At 43.2% G+C, this 21,091-nt stretch overlaps 1 protein-coding gene across 3 annotated transcripts in view; it reads left to right on the top strand.

Annotated features, from left to right (window-relative positions):
* MRPS6 (mitochondrial ribosomal protein S6) overlaps positions 1 to 21,091 on the top strand; it is a 72,924-nt gene that overhangs the window by 29,106 nt on the left and 22,727 nt on the right. The window contains exon 1 of one of the 3 annotated variants that reach the window (XM_074970315.1): positions 1,331 to 1,427. The exons of the other annotated variants lie outside the window; for them this stretch is intronic. Within the exon in view, the coding sequence (XP_074826416.1) occupies positions 1,338 to 1,427 (90 nt within the window). The 5' untranslated portion in view covers positions 1,331 to 1,337. Of the gene's footprint in view, positions 1 to 1,330; positions 1,428 to 21,091 lie in introns of those variants that run through there. 3 annotated transcript variants of the gene reach the window in all.

Below are 21,091 nucleotides of genomic sequence, written 5' to 3'. Positions count from 1 at the left end.
ACAGTTTACTTAGCTCTATTTGGTTGCATCTTTACATTTTAAATGTTTTCATACTAAAAGTCCATATTACACTAGTTCTAAAAATTTATTTCCAGTGGGGATCAATCTAGTCCTGTCACTATGTAGCTTCACAGAAGTAAGACAACCTATTTTTGGATTAAATATGGCAAAGTGTTGTAGTCATAGTTGGAAACTCAGTTGATAAAATGGCTGTATTCTCTCCCTGTCTTCATAACTGAGGCCTGGTCTACACTGTAAACTTAGGTTGACGGAAGGTACCTTTCGTAGACCTAATAATGTATGCATCTACTCTACAGTAGAACCTCAGAGTTACAAACTGACCGGTCAACCATATATCTCATTTGGAACCAGAAGAACGCATTCAGGCAGCAGCGGAGACGGGGAGGGGATGGACAAAAAGCCATTCAGTACAATACTGTCTTAAATATAAATGACTACAAAAAAAAGGATTAAAAAAAAAAAGTTGACAAGGTAAGGAAACTGTTTCTGTGCTTGTTTTATTTTAATTAAGATGGTTAAAAGCAGCATTTTTCTTTTGCATAGTAGAGTTTCAAAGCTGTATTAAGTCAATGTTCAGTTGTAAACTGTTGAAAGAACAGCCATCACATTTTGTTCAGAGTTATGAACATTTCAGAGTTACAAACAACCTCCATTCCCGAGGTGTTAGTCACTCTGAGGTTCTACTGTACCAGGTCCCTTCCACTGACATACGTTGACTGTAACGTCAACTTTTCCACGAGAGAAGTAGTGCTTAATTCGGTGTTGTTGGGTCAGAGAGGCAGTGTAAACGCAGCGTTGTGTAAGTTGACCAAATTAGCCTCCAGGAGGAGTCCTGCAATTCTCCACTGTGACTACTCTGGAGATGGTGTTCAACTCTGCTGCTCAGCAGCCAGGTACACAGGAAACAGCCCCTCCCTTTTTAAATCCCCAGGAACTTCTGAATTCCCATTTCCTGTTTGATCAGCTTGGAGAGCTCACCAGCACAGCTGATCATGGAGAGTCAGAGCCCCAAATGCGCTCCAGCCTGAAGTACACAGGTGGTGGTGGATCTTATTGGTCTGTGGAGAAAAGCGTGTGTACAGACACAGCTCTGATCCAGCTGAAGAAACGTAGAGGTCTACAAAAAGATTGCGTGGGACATGAGGGAGAAGGGCTACACCAAGGTCATGCAGCAGTGACATTTGAAAACCAAAGAACTTTGGCAGGCGTACCAGAAGACAAGGGAGATGAACAGTCCTTCTGATTCTGCCCCACAGACATGCTGTTCCTACATGTGATTCTCGGTGGCAACCCCACCACTACCCTCCTACCATAGCATGGATACCTCCCAGGAGTCCAAGTCCAGGGCCACCTCAGGTAAAAATGAGGAAGACATTCTGGATGAGGAGGAGGAGAATGGGAGGCAGGTGAGTGGGGGATCCATTCTCCCCAAGAGCCAGGAGCTATTTTTAACCCCAGAGCAGTCAGTTGGTCGCAGGACAGCATGGTGGCCGAGTGTGATGCCGGGGAAGGCGTCTCTGGTGATTATGCAATTCCAATCAAACTGTAGGGGTTACATGCTGTTATATACTTTTTTTTGTTTAGTATGAAGGAAAAAGTGAGGTGCAGTGAGTATCTGCCTCCATGTTGCTAAGGGGAGGGGGCATTATCCACCTACCCACCTGAGCTCCCAACTCAGATTTCCCACAAGTTGCAGTACAAGGCCTGTTACCTAGGCTGCTGAGCCATACTCTCCATGGCTGGAACAGCAAACTGGTTCATTGGACAGCCAGGGATTCTGATTATGTTCTGGCTTGCACTTCAGTATAATAAGGGAAGTGATATTTAAATAGTAAACTTGCACTAGACCCAGGGTATACACTAACAATGGTTGCCTTGTGCTTTGCATGCCTTTATAGTGGAAAGTTTGGCCTTCAGCATATGCTCTATACTGGCGGAGAGGCTTTTGCAGATTAGAAGGTGGAAAAAAGAACGTGTGATGAATGTGTTCAGTGAGCTAATGAATGCCTCTGGGACAGCTGACATGGAGCTAAGAGCCTGGAGGATTTAATTGTTTGAAAAACTGGACATGGATACGGACAGCTGGAGAGCATCCCAGGAGCATGAGCGTACCCTGCAGGATGAGATGATGTGTTTTTATGAAGGACCAATCGGACACATTAAGGTGTTTGAGCATCAAGAAAAACAACTTTACAGCCCCTGCAGAATAGCCTACAAGCATCACCCTGTTCTCAGTCCTCCTTCCAAAGTGTTCCAGGAAGTGGCAGGGGAAGGTGCAGTATCCCTTCCACTCAACACCGGGGGAGGGTACTAAAAACAAAAGGCAACAATTCAGAGACCTTTGATGGGCAAGACTTCTGTGCTTTCAGACACAAGCAGGCTTGGTTTTTCCCCTTCCAGTTTTATCACACAGTTTGCCCAAGGTTAAATTATTTTCCTGTTTTGTTTTTATTTTTGTGCAATAACAGACAACATTTAGAGAATGAAATACTCTTTATTTATTCCAAGCATGGAGACCTAGGGGAGGGGAGGTCCAGCGGAACTGATACAGTGGGGGGATGGTAGGGGAAGGCACAATGCAGATAAGTGGTGCACATTATTGTGGCTTATTAGTGAAACTCCTTTTCAGAACCTTCCAGAGACACAGAGCTCCTTGCTGGGCTCTTCTTCTTGCCCTGGTATCTGGCTGCTCAAAATTAGCTGCCAACCTATCTGCATCCACACCCCACCGCTGCAGAAACTTCTCTCCCTTTACCTCACAGATATTATGGAGCGCACGCAGCAGGCAGCGATAATGATGGGGATATTGCTTTCACTGAGGCCTAATCTAGTAAGCAAACTGCACCAGGAACCCTTTGAATGTCCAAAGGCACATTCAACCACCATTCTGCACTTGCTCAGCCTATGGTTGAACCGCTCCTTACTGCTGTCCAATGAGTTGGTGTATGGCTTCATGAGCCATGGGAGCAAGGGATAGGCTGAGTATCCCAGGATCACGACTGGCATTTCAACATCAGCAATGGCTCTTTTGCGGTCTGGAAAGAAAGTCCCTGTTTGCAGTTTTCTGAACAGACCTGTGTTCCTAAAGATGTGTGCATCATGCACCTTTCCTGGCCATCCCACGTTGATGTCGGTGAAATGCCCCTGTGATGCACCAGGACTTGCAACACCATTGAGAAGTATCCCTTTTGGTTTATGTACTCTTTTTGGCAAGGTGGTTTGTGCCACGATTGGGATATGTGTTCTGTCTGTTGCTCCACCGCCGTTAGGGAACCCCATTGCAGCAAAACCATCCACTATGTCCTGCATGTTTCCCAGAGTCACTGCCCTTCTTAGCAGAAGTCTGTTAATGGCCCTGCACACTTGGATCACAGCAGCTCCCGCAGTGGATTAACAAACTCCAAATTGATTCCCTACTGACCAGTAGAAGTCTTGTGTTGCAAGCTTCCACAGAGTGATAGCAACGCTGTTCTCTACTGTCAGAGCAGGTCTCATTTTTGTGTTGCTGCGCTTCAGTGCTGGTGAATGCTCTGCACAAAGTTCCTGGAAAGTGGCCTTCTGCGTTCAAAAGTTCTGCAGCCACTGCTTGTCATCCCATAGCTGCATAACGATCCGGTCCCACCAGTCAGTGCTTGTTTCCTGGGACCAGAAACTGCACTCCACTGTGTTCAACTGCTGTGCTCCTGCCAGCAGCAACTGGGAATTGTTTTGCTCTATAGCTTGCTTGAGTGATATTGCAGTGTTCTGCGTGGTGGCTCCTGTCTTGGCTCTGGAAATACTTCAGAATAAGGCATGTGATGTATATAATGCTCACAACAAGAGTGCACAGCTGAGCGGGGTCCGTGCTTCTCAAGCTATGGCATATGTGCGGCTAAGCCAGGCTTTCGGGGGAAAAAAGGTGCAAGAAAGTATGGGGGGTTTGGTGTTGATATCAGAGGAGGGAGAAAACTGCATCATGGGAGGTCAAAGCCATGTTCCCATTCCCTCCTGCAATGACGTTTTGTTCCCATGAGGCATTGCAAGCCCTTCCCAAACCGGGCTGCGGCTAGTTGCACTATGGGTTAGCTACCCATAGCACATTGGTCTGTGCATCGATGCAAGCGCTGCTAGTGAGGACGTGCTCCATCGACACAATGAGTGTGGTGTGGACACACCCAAATGACTTAATTACTGTAGTGGTTGGATGTTGACTTGATGTTTTGTAGTGTAAATATGCCCCTACTGTTAGGAGACTTTTTAAAAGAAACTACCATCCACCTGTCTTCATACTGGGCTTTTTTAGAAACTTGTTTCCCCACTAATCTCTGTGTAATTTCTTCATATCCAAGCAAGCTCAATTTCTGCATCTTAGCTGTCACTGTAGAACTTGCTAATGTTCGTCACTGCACATGATTTATTAAACATCATCTATATGTATTTGATACACGTAATAGATGATAAAATACATCTACCAGTTGTGTTTTTTAATAGCTTGTTTGACCTGAAACTGAAAACACTAGGTCAGTCTTGGTGTCCTAGGAGTAAAGAGAGGTAAAGTGCTGTATGACCACACTAGTCCATGTGCAAGTGTCAACATTACCAAGTTTTATATGGAAACTGAATCTTGCTGCTGTTCCTCTCCATTGTTCCTTATCTCTCTTCTTACTAACTTTCCTACCAAAATGTATCTTTTAATGCTTCTGTAATGTAAGAAAATCAAATGGGATAGTTTTAACATGGGCATGGTCAGCTATGAAAAGGCCAATTGTAAATTAATGCAACTCAACTGTGAAGAACACTTTTAATCTGATTTTTTATTTTTTTAAAGAAATCTCAATCTATTGAATAGGGAGGGAATGTTTATCATCTTTAAATATGCTTATTAGGTATATTTCTCTCAGTTATAAAGGGAGTGTAAACTGGATAATCACCAGGCTCTTATATTGCAATCTCAGTTATGGGATGAAATATTGGCTCCACTGAAGTCAATGGCAAATGGGGCTAGAATTTCAGCCATGATTTCTAATGGCTGTTAATGAGTAGAGATGTTTTATTTTGCTTTAAAAATAATACTGTTGGTTTTAATGTTGTCTACTGTAGAATCGTTCATATTAATACAACTGCACCCAAGAATATTTTCTGCATGATCTCAAACTTTTATGTGTATATTCTTATACTGTACAGTGATGCATAGCCTTCTGCTCTGTAATGTGTCTCAGTTGTATGAAAGACGGTAACTTGACAGGGTTTTTCTCTCTTCATTTTGATGTTTATCAGGATTGTTTTCGTGCATAGAAAGCAAAATCCAGTGCAGTAATCCATAATCCTTGGAATATTAAAACAGTGGCTAAGGAGCTTTTAGCATTCAGGTAAAAGTGAAGACCTGTATTAATAATGTGTAACCACTTCATTACATTCCTTTTACTACTTTATGCATATACCACATTTGATGGGCAAGAACACTAACTTGGACCATGCCATGGACTACAATGTGTAAGAAATTGCTTCAGGGTTTTTGTAGTGTAAACATGCCTCTACCAGTCTTGAGCCATGAGATCTAATCAACAGAGGTGTGAACCCAGATTAGATGTAATGTTGTTGGTTTACCATTAACTCCTGGGGCTTGCAAAACTGCAAACATAGTATCTTCTGTAACAGATTCTCGTCCCTCAAATTTCAGTATCTGGCCTCTCATGGTGGCCAATGCCTGTTGCTTTGGACTTGGACCAATTGCCACAGAGATCCAGAATGATTTTTCTACCCATCCCTACATAACTGGCCACTTATTGTCTTGAACTTTTGAACCATGGCACTTGATAACACCTATTTTGACACTTGTAGCTTAATTTTAAATGTCACCCTTTTGTTCACCTTAACTTATTTTTCTTAATTTTCTCCCACTAATTTACTAAAAGCTTCTTTTAAAAAGAGAGAGAGCTTATTGAAAGTTTCTTGTGCACTTCATTATGGAAAACTTCCCCTCCATTTTGGAGAAGCTTCTTTGACAGAATGGCATCAACAGTTTTTTCCTTTACCTTTCATTGATATCGAGAAGGAAATCTGATGGTTCAGTTTACCCTTTGTATGCTTCCCACCAGGGCTTTGGAACTGTGCTCTGGCTCCGCTCCAGCTCCAGGCAAAAACCTGCAGCTCCACTGCTCCAGAGCTGCTCCGCTCTCCAGCTCCGGGCTCTTCTCCGAAGCCCTGCTTCCCACCACTCTACTTCTCTTTTCTGCCTCTCCTCCACATTCTCTCCCCCTGCCCCTTCCCCCATACCATAAACGCCAGGATGATACTTCTGGTGTAAATCATGTAGGCACTTGTACCTGGCTAGTGTGAAGGATTTCCCTCAAGGTTTTAGAGGAGGGTGGAGTGGGGAATAGCTATCACAGAACCTCTGCTTGAGCACCCAAAGTGAAAGATACTTGCACGTCTAAAACATGCACCTTTATTTTTTATATTCTTATCCTAAGATAACAGCGTTGTTGGGAAAACCTTTCAGAGAAAGGGCTGTGTGGAAGAGGTTTGAAAAATCTTTGGAGTCATTTATCTCTAGCTTTCTTTGAGAGACATACTTTGGATTTGGTAGTGTATAATAAAGCAGAAATACTCATGTATTTATTCAGTAACTGTATGTTCCATGCCCTTAAACTTAATTGTTTTGAAATTAATATTAACCTTGTTACATGTGATGTTTTAAAGTAAACAAACTTATGTGCACTGTTTTAAAGGTGTTTTTTCGTTTTTTTTAAAGAAAATGTGTATAATTCAGTGGTTTAATGTGCTTTAATTAGGCGATGATAAAGAGTAGTTGTAGAATATAAATAAATATGTAACTAGGATTTCTGATTTTACTGGTGAGATCTCAAAATGCTGATGTTTGCAAAATGGTTTTGTTTTTTGTCTACAAAACACTTTAGGGTTTTTCTTTATGGTGTTGGTTTAAAAGGCATTTGCTTTATTTTTGTTCTACTATCAAGTAGACTATGTATTGACATCTTGTGACACTTTTTTTTAAAAAATAGATTATCAGCTTCACTGTATAAAGTCAGACACTCTGAGCAAAGATGGTGGTGATGTTATATGACAATTCTATGTCTATCAATACACGTTTTTAAATGAGGTGATTATTAAAAAAAAAAAAGTTGCTGTGCAAAATGTTAGTAGTCTTCTTCAAGAAGAAAGCAAATTCTTTTTTAATATCACGACAGAAATCTTTTCATTCATCTTTTTTTTTAAAGCACAGTGTCAAAGTGATGCTGCTTTTACCTTGTATATTTGATATATCTTTTTTCTTAGATTTCTGTGAAATACTTTTGTTTTTGTTGCTGTTGTATTTTCTGCAGCTTTTATATAAAATACCAGTTAATGAACTGCCTTATTTTTAACTATTCTGCTAAAATACATTGCTGACCAAAACCAAACAATATTATATAGCATTTGAATTCTGCTTTTTCCCTAGCCCCTGACTGATATGGAATGAACCAAATGGACATGCAGATCAGGCAACTCTAGTTGGGTCCAGGTCTCTCTTTGGTCAAGTGTTTGTTTAAGGGTCTAGCAAGATCTTATTAGATGGATGACTTTAAAAATTCTTGTAGTAGGAATATAGATTTAGCAGTGTTAATGAGATTAATATAGCTTGATTATACTTGTAAATTGTTACTGTCCATATCTACAAGTTCTTGTCATAGAAATTATGTATGATAAGGTAATTTTGGTCTAGTGAATAGAGTATTATATTGTTATAAAAACTTTGAAGTAAACCTGATGCAAAACTCCTAGTTCTCACTGCTGACCCTGTGTATACTGTTTGCATATTATCTTGCCTACTGCATTTGTCTTCAAACTAAAACTCTTATTAGAGAGTGTCTGGATACTTCAAACTGTTTCTTGCAGTTTACATTCCTTTACCATGGCATTTTGTCCTGTTTAAAAAGTATTCTGTAAAAAGTTTCAATAAAAATGGTGAAAAAACCCAAACCCATGTACTTCTGAAATTATTTGGGAGAAATTGTAGATACTGTAAGCTGTCTTATGTTTTAACTTCATTGACTTTGGTTACTTGTAATAAATCTTGCAGTCCCTCACTCTTCACCCACCATTAAAATGCAGCCCTGTCTGGGGTGGAATTTAGTGACCATTTAAATAGTAATCCACCCAAAGAAACTAAGACTATCCTAGTCTACTTAAACTATAAGAGGAATTTAGGTAGGCAGAACATAGTTGTAGAACTTGGCCAGAAAACAAAGAGCCAATACACTTGGTGTGGCACGTGCTCCCCCCCCTTCAACCCCCCCCCCCAAAAAAAAACAAAGCCAGGAAGGCAGGGTTTGATTCAACGCTGCTACCTCCATAATTTGAAGTCCAGGGCACTGGTAGCAGAGAGCTGTTTGCAGTGCATCAACTCACTCCAATGAGGCTGCAGAATCTGTTAACGTTGGTGTGCCCATAATTGGCAGTGCAGCCCTAAATGAATAGTGCAGGCTCAGGAGAGCAGGTGGACAGAACCTGCACACTAGCTGCCAACTTGCCATATTTACCTCGGTCATAAATATAAAGGGAAGGGTTACCACCTTTCTGTATACAGTGCTATAAAATCCCTCCTGGCCAGAGGCAAAGCTCTTTTACCTGTAAAGGGTTAAGAAGCTCAGGTAACCTGGCTGGCACCTGACCCAGAATGACCAATGAGGGGACAAGATACTTTCAGATCTGAAGGGGGGAAAAGGCTTTTGTCTGTCTGTGTGATACCTTTGCCGGGAACAGATCAAGGATGCAAGCCCACCAACTCCTGTAAAGTTAGTAAGTAATCTAGCTAGAAAATGCGTTAGGTTTTCTTTGTTTTGGTTTGTGAAATTTGCTGTGCTGGAGGAAATGTGTATTCCTGTTTTTGTGTCTTTTTGTAACTTAAGGTTTTGCCTAGAGGGATTCTCTGTGTTTTGAATCTGACTGCCTGTAAGATTATCTTCCATTCTGATCTTACAGAGTTGTTCTTTTTTTGTTCTTCTATTAAAGTTCTGTTTTTTAAGAATCTGATTGGGTTTTTTTGGGTCTTAAAAATCCAAGGCTGGTCTGTGCTCATCTTGTTTATTCTCAAGCCTCCCCAGGAAAGGGGCTGTAAGGGCTTGGGGGGGGATATTTTGGGGAAATAGGAACTCCAAGTGGTCCTTTCTCTGATGGTTTGTTAAATCACTTCGTGGTGGCAGCGTTTACCTAATCCAAGGGCAAAGACTTTGTGCCTTGGGGAAGTTTTAACCTAAGCTGGTAGAAATAAGCTTAGGGGGTCTTTCATGCGGCTCCCCACATCTGTACCCTAGCTTTCAGAGTGGGGAAGGAACCCTGACAACCTCCATGAGTTCTTTTAGAAAAACTCAAGAGGAGGACAGTGGTGGCTAACTGTTTAGCTCGATGTGATGTGGCTGTTCTCTTAGCTTGCACACCATGTACATCCCTGTGCCTGGGAGAGTGAGCATCCCAGGATATTTTTCTGTTTCATCCAAAAAGCATATCCTTACTGAGGATGTTGTCTCTGCAGAATGATAGGAATGAGTGATAAATTTGCATTATAACATCATCACGTTCATAATACTAAAAATGGACAGCAACCATTCTCAATACTAGCCATAAACTAGTTACGTAAACTTTATTTTTTGTTTTGGTACGTTGCCCCCAACCATTGGAATGGAGGGGGAGCAATTAAATCGAGGGGTTCTCAAGGTTGAGAAGATGAATACTGGGCTCAGTTTCACTCATGCAATCTGGTGTTGCAAATGTAAGCCTAGTGTAACTACCCTCCAAGGTGACTCCTTCCTATGTAGAGATCTTTCAGTGGCCCTAGAGCCGCTATAATGGCTCTCATGGTACATTCTGGCCTCTATCTATGGGACATCCTTGGGATGTCCCAGCATTTGACAGCTATAAAGGACACCTTGGGCTGTGGGCATCCTTGCATAATTCATTAGGCTGAAAGTTTTTATCTAATTGGTGCTGGAGAATGGCCATGCCCCAGGAATGGGGGAGCTGTAAAGGTGAATCAAATAAGATCATTCAGACCATGAAATCTGGTTCCTAATATCTAATAATTACTAGAGTGTGAGGCCCACTACCATAATTTTCTGCAGAATCAAGGTTTTAAAGTTTAACTTTCTTCCCTTTGTGGCTGTGAATATAAACCAATGCAGCCTCCGTCTTCTGGAGGCCATGCAGTACCCATGCCTCTGTGGCAGACCTAACCTAAGTAGGTTTAAGTCAGAGATTGGTAAGTTTATGAAAGGCATTTTGCGATGAAGTTGCCGGCAGTAGCAGGAGACTGCCCTCTGACCCTTCCAGTCCTATGGTACTCTCTTGCTCAGAGTTTTTCTAGATTGCAGAAGTGTGGAAACTGATTTGAAAATGCCTAGCACCCTGCAGATGCAACCAAAAGCAAATAATTTAAACTGGAAAGAGTCAGGCTAGTTTTGAGCTGCCGCTGCTGCTTGACAAAGCTATGAGTAGCAGCACAGGCAAGCCCTGGAGTGATTCCCGGCAAAGGAGACTGCAAAAGAATGGAGGGGTGAGGGGTAGAGTTACTACTTGGATCATAAGTGAGGCTAAGATTAGGTCATGGAATCCGTGACTTCAAGAGACTTCTGTGACATTTTCTGCTTCAGCCCAAGGGTGGCGGGGCTGGAGCTGTCAGACGGGGAGGGGGTGGCCTTGCAACTCCCAGCCACTGTGGATGGCGGAGGGACCCCGGAGCCGCAGCAGGGGTGGGTGCTGGACCCCCCCCCCACCCTCCCCATTTTGTCACAGTTATCTTTAGTAAAAGTCAGGGACAGATCACGGGCTTCCACAAATTTTTGTTTGTTTGCACGTGACCTGTCCCTGACCTTTCCTAAAGATAACTGTGACAAAATCATAGCCTTAATCATAAATTGTTGAGGCCAGGGACTGTGGTTTTCATTGTGTGGTTTGTACACCGATTAGCACAGTGGGGCTCTGATCTATGATTGGGATTCCTAGGTGGACTGTGATGTAAATAATACCACCACCCTCAACTGTGCAGCAGAATGAAGGGAAAGAATATTGTGCTGCTCTATGCCAGCAGCCAGAGGGGCTGGAAGGGGTTAGGTTTCCACATTAATCAATGTCTACTAGACAGAAGCTATAAAAGATAGGGCTTCCATGCTGGGCCTGGAAACAAATCCTAATATAAGCAATTCCAGCATCCTGTCCTTTTCCAGCAGCTGGTGTGAGGGGGGAGCTGGTTGGCTTCTCCTTGTTCCTAAACAGCAGCAGTCAGTTTTGCCCTCTGGCCATTGGGTTTTTGTCCTCTGGCCATCTGGCCATTGAGTCTAGGCTTGGAAGAATTAAATATCTATTGGCGTCGCTAATAATAAAAATTTACTGATAAGCAAAGTAAGAAAAATTTTGGCTTGAGAACTTGTTAGTTTGATTTAAAGATATTTACTTTGTATGTTTTTGACATGTGGTGTTGACAACTTGTGCTTAACAGTTACAAAGCATTAACTTTTTAAATCTCAATGCTTGTCATTAAATAATTGAGCTCTCCTGCTCATAATTTCCTGTAACTGTGGATAATTGAAATAAATAAATATATGCTTAAAATTGGTGTAATCCCTCAAAATTATAAAAATTGAATTCTGCCAAGCCTACTTAAGTCACTCAAATCAGTGTCTGAATGGGTAGGTGAATAGGGACGAGAGGATGAGAAAATAATTTAAAGTAGGTGAGAGAGAACACGTGGGGTGGTGGTGGGGAGTAGCATAGTGAAATAATTACAGTTTAGTGCATGGGAGGGTGACACGGAGAGAATGGACACAGACATTGAAATCTGAGAGAAATCATAGGTAGAGTAGGAAGGCACCTCGAGAAATAGCCTGTATGAGAATGTTGTCCTTATATAAAAAATGGAAAATTGTATATTTGTAAACTTAATCCTGATAGACTTTAAAGTAATTTTTCTATCAAGGTAAAGGTTTCAGAAGAGTGTTCTTTGACCTATAGCCTAGCTCCAAAACCGGAAGGGTACTATGAATTTGTCATCAGTCAAGCAAATTTATATTGGAATTGGAAAAGATTCAGAAAAGGGCAACAGAAATGATTAGGGGTATGGACAGTTTCCAAATGTCTAACTTATCAAAAGTGTTTTGTTAAAGTTTATATGATGATATCTTGGGAGAAGATGAAAGGGTTAGCTACCACATAAGAATAAAATTTTAGGAAGGAAGCTTAATTGGCTCTGAGGTTGTGGTTCAGACATTCTTACTTTGTTTCAGTATTAAGCTCTTAGCCAGCTCAAGTCATAGACTTGGTTACAGTTGATAACATTTCTTAGTTGTGGTTCGTATAACCCAGGGGTCAGCAACCTTTTAGAAGTGGTGTGCCGAGTCTTCATTTATTCACTTTAATTTAAGGTTTCGCGTGCCAATAATACATTTTAACGTTTTTTAGAAGGTGTCTCTCTATAAGTCTATATATTATATAACTATTGTTGTATGTAAACAAGGTTTTCAAAATGTTTAAGAAGCTTCATCACCTAGGCCGGCAGCAGGCTGAGCGGGGCTTGCGGCCGGGACCCTGGCTTGCAAGGGGCAGGCAGCCAGAACCCCAGACCAGCAGTGGGCTGAGCGGGGCTGGTGGCCGGGACCCCAGACTGGCAGTAGTCTGAGCGGCTCAGCCTGCTGTCTGTCTGGGGTTCCGTCTGCCGGCTCCTGCCAGCCAGGGTCCTGGCTGCCGGCCCCGCTCAGCCCGCTGCAGGTCTGAAGTCACGGCCCTGTCCACATAGAGTAGGTACCTACCTTCTCCCTGGTTCTAGCCAATATCTTCGTCTCTTTGCACTGAGATGAGGGTGGGAGTGTGCCGAGAACAGGGCTGGGGGTGAAGGAGCAGGCTGGGGGTTGGGGTGTAGGGTCTGCCCAGGAGCTAGAATGAGGGAGGGGGCTCAGGGTTGGGGCAGGAGGTTTGGGTGTGGAGCGCTTACCTGGGCAGCTCCCATTTGGTGCGAGGGGTACAGGTGGGAATGTGTGTGTGTGTGTGTGTGTGTGCGCGCGCGCGCAGGAGCTTCCGTTTGGTGTTCAGGGTGGGAGTGGGGATGTGGGGGGTGCAAGAGTCAGGGCAGGGGGCTGGGGGTGTGTGAGGAGGGTGCCGGAGTCAGGGCACAGGGCTGGGATGTGTGGGGGGTGCAGGGGTGAGGGCAGAGAGCTGGGGGTGTGTGAGGAGGGGTCAGGGCAGATGGCTGGGGTGGGAAGTGCAGGGGTCAGGGCAGAGGGCAGAGGACTGAGGGTATGGGCTGGGGTTGTGAGGGTGCTCCCAGCCCCCTGCCCTGAGCGGCTCACGGCAGGGGGCTGGAGGGGATATGTCCTGATTCCACCCCCTTCCCCAAGGTCCTCGGAGCAGAGAGCGCGCTGCGGCTCCGCTTTTACCTCTCCTACTCAGAGCAAGGGCCGTCAGTTGATCAGCCGCAGGGAGGGAGAGAAGGAGGGGCAGGAACCCAGCATGCTGGGGGAAGAGGTGGGGAGAGGGGGAAGTTTGCCTGCCCTGCAAGGAGAGAGCGGTGGGCGGGGGGTGGAAAAGAACGGGCTGGGCCTGGCAGGATTTTTAGTGGCATGCTGCTGTCTGCCCGGGTCCGGCAGACAGCAGCGTGCCGTTAAAAATTGGCTCGCGTGCGTGTTTGGCAGGCATGCCATAGGTTGCCGACCCCTGATATAACCAAACAACCAGCTTCCTTCATAGAATTTTCCTTACACATTCTAAGGATTGATTATCTCTACAACTAATTTGTTTTAACTTAATCCAATGTTGAGACAATTTTGTTGATTTAACTATTTTATATTGATTTAGTACTTGTATTGCTTTATTTTTAGTTTTACATTAATAACTTAGCTTTGGTGATAAATTTTCTTGATTCTATTTTAAAATGTTTTAATAAAACTTATTTAAAAAAAAACAACCCTGAGTCTCCATTTTCTCTCAAAGTAATGTGGGTCCTGAATACTTGAGCAACTGGGTGTATATTAATTAGTCAACCTAAAATAACTTCCCTCCTGCCCCAAAATTAGTCTTTGGTTCTTACAGCTGAAAAAGATTATACCCTCTATTATTTGGGGGGTGGGGTAGATAGAGTGAACCCAAGAATGGAAAGGGAATAACAAAAGCAAGAGAATGCAGTTCCTTCGAAATGTACTGACAATATGTTTTCAATTTAAAACATAACTGCTTTGCCCAGGGTGTGATGGCATCAGTGACATTTTTCACCCTGGTGAGTAGCCTTATGGCCCGGTTTTCAGAAGTGCTGAATACCCAATGCCTATTGAAGTCAATAGGAGTCTCTCGTGCTTGGCACCTGTGAAAATCGGGCCAAAAGGTCTCTGACAATTTGGTTTTTAGGTAACGTTTTAACCCTATGGAAGAGATGGGATGGTTGCCTTAAGCAGATATATTTGAACTCTTTGTAATCACGTTTTTGTATTTAGGCTTTTTTCTTAAATTCTCCCCCATTCTGCCCCCTTCCAAGTTGCGGTGAATACTGTTGCTATTCTATGAGTACTTAAGGCACAGAAGTGTAGCATCCTTTGGCACTATGATGGTGCTATAGAAGCATCTTTTATGGATGTGTAAGCATGATTCAGAAACTTCTACAATCCCTAGTTCCAGTCAATCAACAGTCCCCATATTCTATCATAGCATGCTCTGCATATCCACTGAACTATTGGGTTAACCTGTGTAAGAAAATACCTCAATAAAAGTGATTAGGCTTTAAATGTAACAACATTGCTTTAATTGAAGCGAGTACTGGAGTGCTCTAGAACCTGTATAGCCATTCAGGCTACTCAATTTAAACTAAATGAATCACTACTTCATGTTTGTTCAGTATCTTAAATAGAACACTGTCCATCCAGAAACCAAACACACAGGAGAGAACTAATATGTGAACTTAATTTAGAGGTCTGCTCATGAATGTCTTACTACTTATTCGGATAGATAGTCTTCAAGGGGTAGTTTTGCCTGCATAAGGTATGTAAAAATGAGCCAGTTTGTAGTAGAGTATCCTAGTGTAGTAACTAGGAGCATGTTGCTTTGAAAACAAAAATCCAAAGCCAGCATTTTGGATTTAAGGGCTAGATTTGCAAAGGGCCTTGGGCGTTGCAATGCTGAGCGTCACCACACCTAACTTTTAGGAACTTACAAAAACAAACAAAAAAAATCAGTGGGATTCACAAAGTCTGGGTTAGAAAGCTTGAGCTTTGTGCCTTTTATACAATGAATTGGAGGGGAGAGGCACCTCACACATGAATTAAAAAGCATAAGCTAGCCCATGGAAAATGCTAAAGGAAGGGGTGTGTCCTAAGCCCTACCTCTCTCAGGGTGTTCTGCACCTCCCTCTGGTCCAGATTTAGGTGTCAGTCTTACCTTGGGGATTCTCAGCTGTGAACTAAATTGTGAAGTTAGTCACCGAAAGGTGTTTGAGTAAGAGGTCTGTACTCCAGACCCAGGACCTAGTCAAGTGATGTGCAGACTTTTCCAGTCACAGCCCCCTCTTTCTCCCCACCCCCAGGTACCAGAATCTGTCAGCGCTTCCACTCCATTATTGCACGGCCAAGGCTTCCTCAACAGCAGAGCTTGCACTGGAGCTGGTCCTGCTCCTCATTTTTGTGGGTTAAGTGAGCTCTGAGCAGGCCGACCAGATCACGCCTTGCAGGCAAATTAGGCAGAGGAATGTCGGTCTTCTCCCAGTTCATGAATTACACTGGGGCTAATGTGTCTGGCCATTAAGTGAGGCAGCAGTGCCCATGCTCAGAGGCAGAGATGTAGGCACCTAGGGAACTTTTATTGCAAAAACTTAAGAGCCTAAATTCACTTTGCCCCTATAGGTTTTGGTGGCAACTGCATGGGGGTTTTGTGAATACCCAGTGGTGTGTAAATTGGGGACATTGCCAGCTAAGCTATCTTGTGAATCTAGTCCTAAATCCTATAACAGTTACAGGGTGTATGTTTCTATCTTGTTAGCACTGGCGTATCAAATTATGATAGTGAACTTGTTCCATAATTAAAATTTCACCGTTGTTCCCTGTAACAGGGTTCACGACCTGCCCCTCTTCCTGAAGCCCGCTTGCCCTCCCCAATAAGGCTCGGAGAGGCTTCAGGCTTGTGCTTATTTACTTATCATTGTCCCACCACCAGTGTCCATCTATATACAAGCTTTACAGGTTTGGTTGTCTTCCTTACAGGCAGAGTCAGCCTTCAGCTAGCATGCCTCTAGCTCCCTCCCTGACTGACTTCTCCTTGACAGTGCCTTTCCTTCTGGCTTCCTCCCAGCCTTTATAGCCCTTGGCTTGTCAGGCCAGCAGGTGTTGCCAATCCTCAGGCTGGCATCAGGCCTTTTCCATCAGTCCCAATTTCCTTCCCTTGATTTAAGCTGACCTGGCAGAGGCTAATTAGGTGCTTCTGCACCAGCACCCTGCTACAATCCCTTGCAACTCGCTTCTAATTTTTGCAATATTTTGACACCACCCCACCTAGCCCTCCTTTGAAGTGTAAACTCACAAGAACATTTGGCCAGTATTTTACAACTTCAAGAAAATGTGGTTTCCCACCACCAGCATCATATTTAAACATCACTTGAGAAGTGTAATGCTATTTATGGTGGAAACTTTGTTTATAATTTAATCAGGAATGCCCATTGAATTTAAATGTCTTGTATTAATTGCATCATTAGCTGAAAGAAACTCGGATACAATCCTCACCCTAAAACTAAGGCCTGATCTACATTGATGTAAGGCAGCTTATGTCAACCTAACTCTGTAAGTGTCTACGATACAATGTTGCTCTCACCGATGTAAGTCGCCCACTACACCGACCTAGTAACTGCACCTCTGCAAGAGGCTTAGTGCTTAGGTCGATGCAGTTAGGGCAACGCAGTGTTAATGTAGACGCTGCATTGACTGTTCCGGCTGTGAGCCCCTGGTCACAGTTAAATTAGTGCAAGCGCTTCTGGAGTATAGTTCCTCCCACTCTGATACTAACTGCAGGGTTGATCTTTCCTACATGGGAAGAGTTAGCTGTATGGATGGCTGCATGCTTCCTCCCCCTAACTCCCCAGGACTACACAGTCAATTTAAAGCTCTTGCGTTGTTATAACATTGTTCCTGTTGAATTGACTCACCCTGCTGCAGGTTAATGTCAATATAAAATAATCAGTACACTGAAAACTTAGGAGCAGCATAACATATATTGAATTTAATATTAAAATAACACAAGTTACTGTATTGTAGGTCATTTAAAAAAAAGCCTGCTTGAGTATCCAAATTTCTTCTATTAAAAATAAGTTTCTGGTCTTAACATGCATGCAAAATTTACGTGATCAGTTTTTATGAAACACCAGTCTTGCAAAGGCTTTATTTGAAGTTGCTGCAGAATTTCCAGACTGCCACAGAATGTTGCCAGAGTGGTTAGAAACCATGGGCCCTTGCCCCAGAATTTAGTCCAGCTTACTGCAGAGCCAAAGCACATTGGGTCTTTTTCGAACTGGATGACTTTTACTGCCAGTTTCTGTGCTACAGGGTTATTAAGCACTAAAACTGACTGGTAGATTCATGTTCAATGTCCTGTCGCAGATTGTTGACTACTGGGTGGTTCTGTAACTCGCATAAAAAATATGCCTGCCCCATGTCTCCCACCCCTCTGTCCCTTCCTCCCACTTTTTATGCTTGCTTGTCCCTGTTCTAATTTTACATGATTGATAAAAGACTGTATTGTGGACTTCTTTCATGCTGGGAACATTAAATATCCTCCCAAATGAGCATGCTCTTGGAGGAGTGCTCTGCCACTTGCTAGATATAATTACAATAGTGTGGCTCTCCTCTGTGGAGTAAATATTGATCTAAGAGAACTTGACTCCCTAGCCCTCTCCCTTTTTAGAGCCCTTAATTGATGACCCAAAGAAGTCTGTGCATGGAACGGCTTTCAGCTCACTCAGATGACATGTCTTCCATATACAAAAGATCCTCTAAGAGGAGACTGCTGAGGGGTTGGTGAAGAGAAAGGGAAAGCAAGGTAAGGTCAATGTGGGTGAAGTGCTTCTGAGCTAGTATTTGACTGTGGTTATAAGTGAAGACTATTTATAACTTCTGGGCACATGGGGGTAGTGAAGCCTTTAAATAAACTGTCTTTGTGGCTTCAGTGTTTGTGAATGGTGCAAATTGACAACCCTGGAGACCTCTATCTGCAGAACGATTACATGGGTAGAAGCACTATCCTCTCCACAGATGTGTCCATTACGTCTTCCATAGTTGCAGGTGCCTGTGATATATTTAATGCCCTTGTCTCCACCCTTCCAAATGTAATCAACTCATGTTTGTCGTGATCACACTGGTATGCACAGGGTTGACATGAGGCTTTTGGGCAAACCGATTCTCCTGGACAACCTCCAATTTAAATGATTATTTTTTAGGGCTGTCAAGCGATTAAAAAATTAATTTTAATCGCATTAATCACACTGTTAATAATATACAATTTATTTAAATAGTTCGAATGTTTTCTACATTTTCAAATATATTGATTTCACTTACAACACAGAATACAAAGTGTATAGTGCTCACTTTATATTTTGATTACAAATATTTGCACTCTAAAAAACAAAAGAATTGAAAAATACTATTTAACCTAATACAAGTACTGTAGTGCAATCTCTATCATGAAAGTGCAACTTACAAATGTAGAATTTTGAGCAAAACAATAACCGCACTCAAAAACAAAACAATGTAAAACTCTAGAGCCTACAAGTCCACACAGTCCTACTTCTTGGTCATCTAATTGCCAAGACAAGTTTGTTTACATTTGCAGGAAATAATGCTGCCCGCTTCTTGTTTACAATATCACCTGAAAGTGAGAACAGACATTTGCATGGCACTGTTGTAGCTGGCATCACAAGATATTTATTTGCTAGATGCACTAAAGATTCATATGTCCCTTTATGCTTCAAGCCACTATTCGAGAGGACAAGCGTCCATGCTGATGACTGGTTCTGCTCAATAACCATCCAAAGCAGTGTGGACCGACACATGTTCATTTTCATCATTTGAGTCAGTCACATGCCACCAGGAGAGGGTTGATTTTCTTTTTTGGTGGTTCGGGTTCTGTAGTTTCTGCATTGGAGTGTTGCTCTTTTAAGACTTCTGAAAGCGTGCATTACACCTTTTCCCTCTCAGATTTGCAAGACTCTTCAGACTCTTAAAACTTGGGTCGAGTGATGCAGCTATCTTTAGAAATCTCACATTGATACCTTCTTTGCGTTTTGTCAAATCTACAGTGAAAGTGTTCTTAAAACGAACAACGTGCTATAACGTGAAATGTGGGTAAAACACAGAATAGGAGACATACAATTCTCCCCCAAGGAGTTTAGTCACATATTTAATTAACACATTATTTTTTTAACAAGCATTATCAGCATGGAAGCATGTCCTCTGGAATGGTGGCCGAAGCATGAAGGGACATACAAATGTTTAGGTTATCTGGCATGTAAAGATCTTGCAAGGCCAGCTACAAAAGTGCTATGCAAACACCTGTTCTCACTTTCAGGTGATGTAAACAAGAAGCGGGCAGCATTATCTCCCATAAATGTAAACAAACTTGTCTTAGCGATTGGCTGACCAAGAAGTAGGACTGAGTGGACTTGTAGGCTCTAGAGTTTTACCTTGTTTTGTTTTTGAGTGCAATCTGTAAAACTGCTGCCATCACAAACTTTGGGTTGGGTTTTTGCATTCTTCACTCCTGTAAGGAGTCCCCATTGGCTCTGGTGAGAATACTCCTCTGAGTAAAGATTATAAGAGCAGGTACTACGGGTATGTCTACACTATGAAATTAGGTTGAGTTTACAGAAGTTGGTTTTTTATAAATCATTTTTATATAGTTGATTGTGTGTGTCCCCACACAAAATGCTCTAAGTGCATTAAGTGCATTAACTCGGCGGAGTGCTTCCACAGTACTGAGGCTAGTGTCGACTTCCGGAGCGTTGCACTGTGGATAGCTATCCCACAGTTCCCGCAGTCTCCGCTGCCCATTGGAATTCTGGGTTGAGATCCCAATGCCTAACGGGGCAAAAACATTGTCGTGGGTGGTTCTGGGTACATGTTGTCAGGCCCTCCCTCCCTCTGTGAAAGCAACAGCAGACAATCGTTTCGCGCCTTTTTTCCTGGGTTACTTGTGCAGACGCCATACCACAGCAAGCATGGAGCCTGCTCAGCTCAGTGTCACCGTACGTCTCCTGGGTGCTGGCAGACGCGGTACTGCATTGCTACACATCAGCAGCTCATTCCCTTGTGGCAGCAGACAGTGCAATAGGCCTGATAACCATCGTCATCATGTCCTAGATGCTCTTGGCCGCGTCAGTCAGGTCGGTCAGGAGCGTCTGGGCAGACATGGGCGCAGGGACATAAATAGGAGTGACTTGACCAGATCATTCTCTTTAGTCCTGCCAGCAGTCGTATTGCACTGTCTTCTGGCGAGCAGCCAGGAGATGAGGATGGCTAGCAGTCCTATTGCACCATCTGCTGCCAGCCTAAGATGTAAAAGATAGATGGAGTGGATCAAAACAAGAAATAGACCAGATTTGTTTTGTATTCATTTGCTCCCCCCTCCCTCGCTCCATCCCTCCCGTGAAATCAATGGCCGACAGTAGTTTCGGTGAGGTCTGTCAGGGGCACCTTGAAAAGTTTAATGGAGATTCAGTGCTGCCTGGAATACCGGGGGGAGGGATAGCTTAATGGGTTGAGCATTGGCCTGTTTAAACCCAGGGTTTTGAGTTCATTCCTTGAGGGGGCCATTCTGTGTGACAGTTGTTTTTGTTTCTCCTTGATGTAAAGCCACCCCTTTTGTTGATCTTAATTCCCAGTAAGCTAACCCTGTAAACCATGTCGTCAGTTGCCCCTCCCTCCGTCAGAGCAACAGCAGACAATCGTTCCGCGCCTTTTTTCCATGCAGACGCCATACCACGGCAAACGTGGAGCCCGCTCAGATCACTTTGGCAATTATGAGCACATTAAACACCACACGCATTATCCAGAGGTATATGCAGCACCAGAACCTGCCAAAG

This window comes from Natator depressus, chromosome 1 (genome assembly GCF_965152275.1).
Source record: "Natator depressus isolate rNatDep1 chromosome 1, rNatDep2.hap1, whole genome shotgun sequence".
In the NCBI taxonomy this organism is placed as follows: Eukaryota; Metazoa; Chordata; order Testudines; family Cheloniidae; genus Natator; species Natator depressus.
Note: the sequence above shows the minus strand (reverse complement) of the source record. Positions and strands in the feature narration are given on the sequence as shown.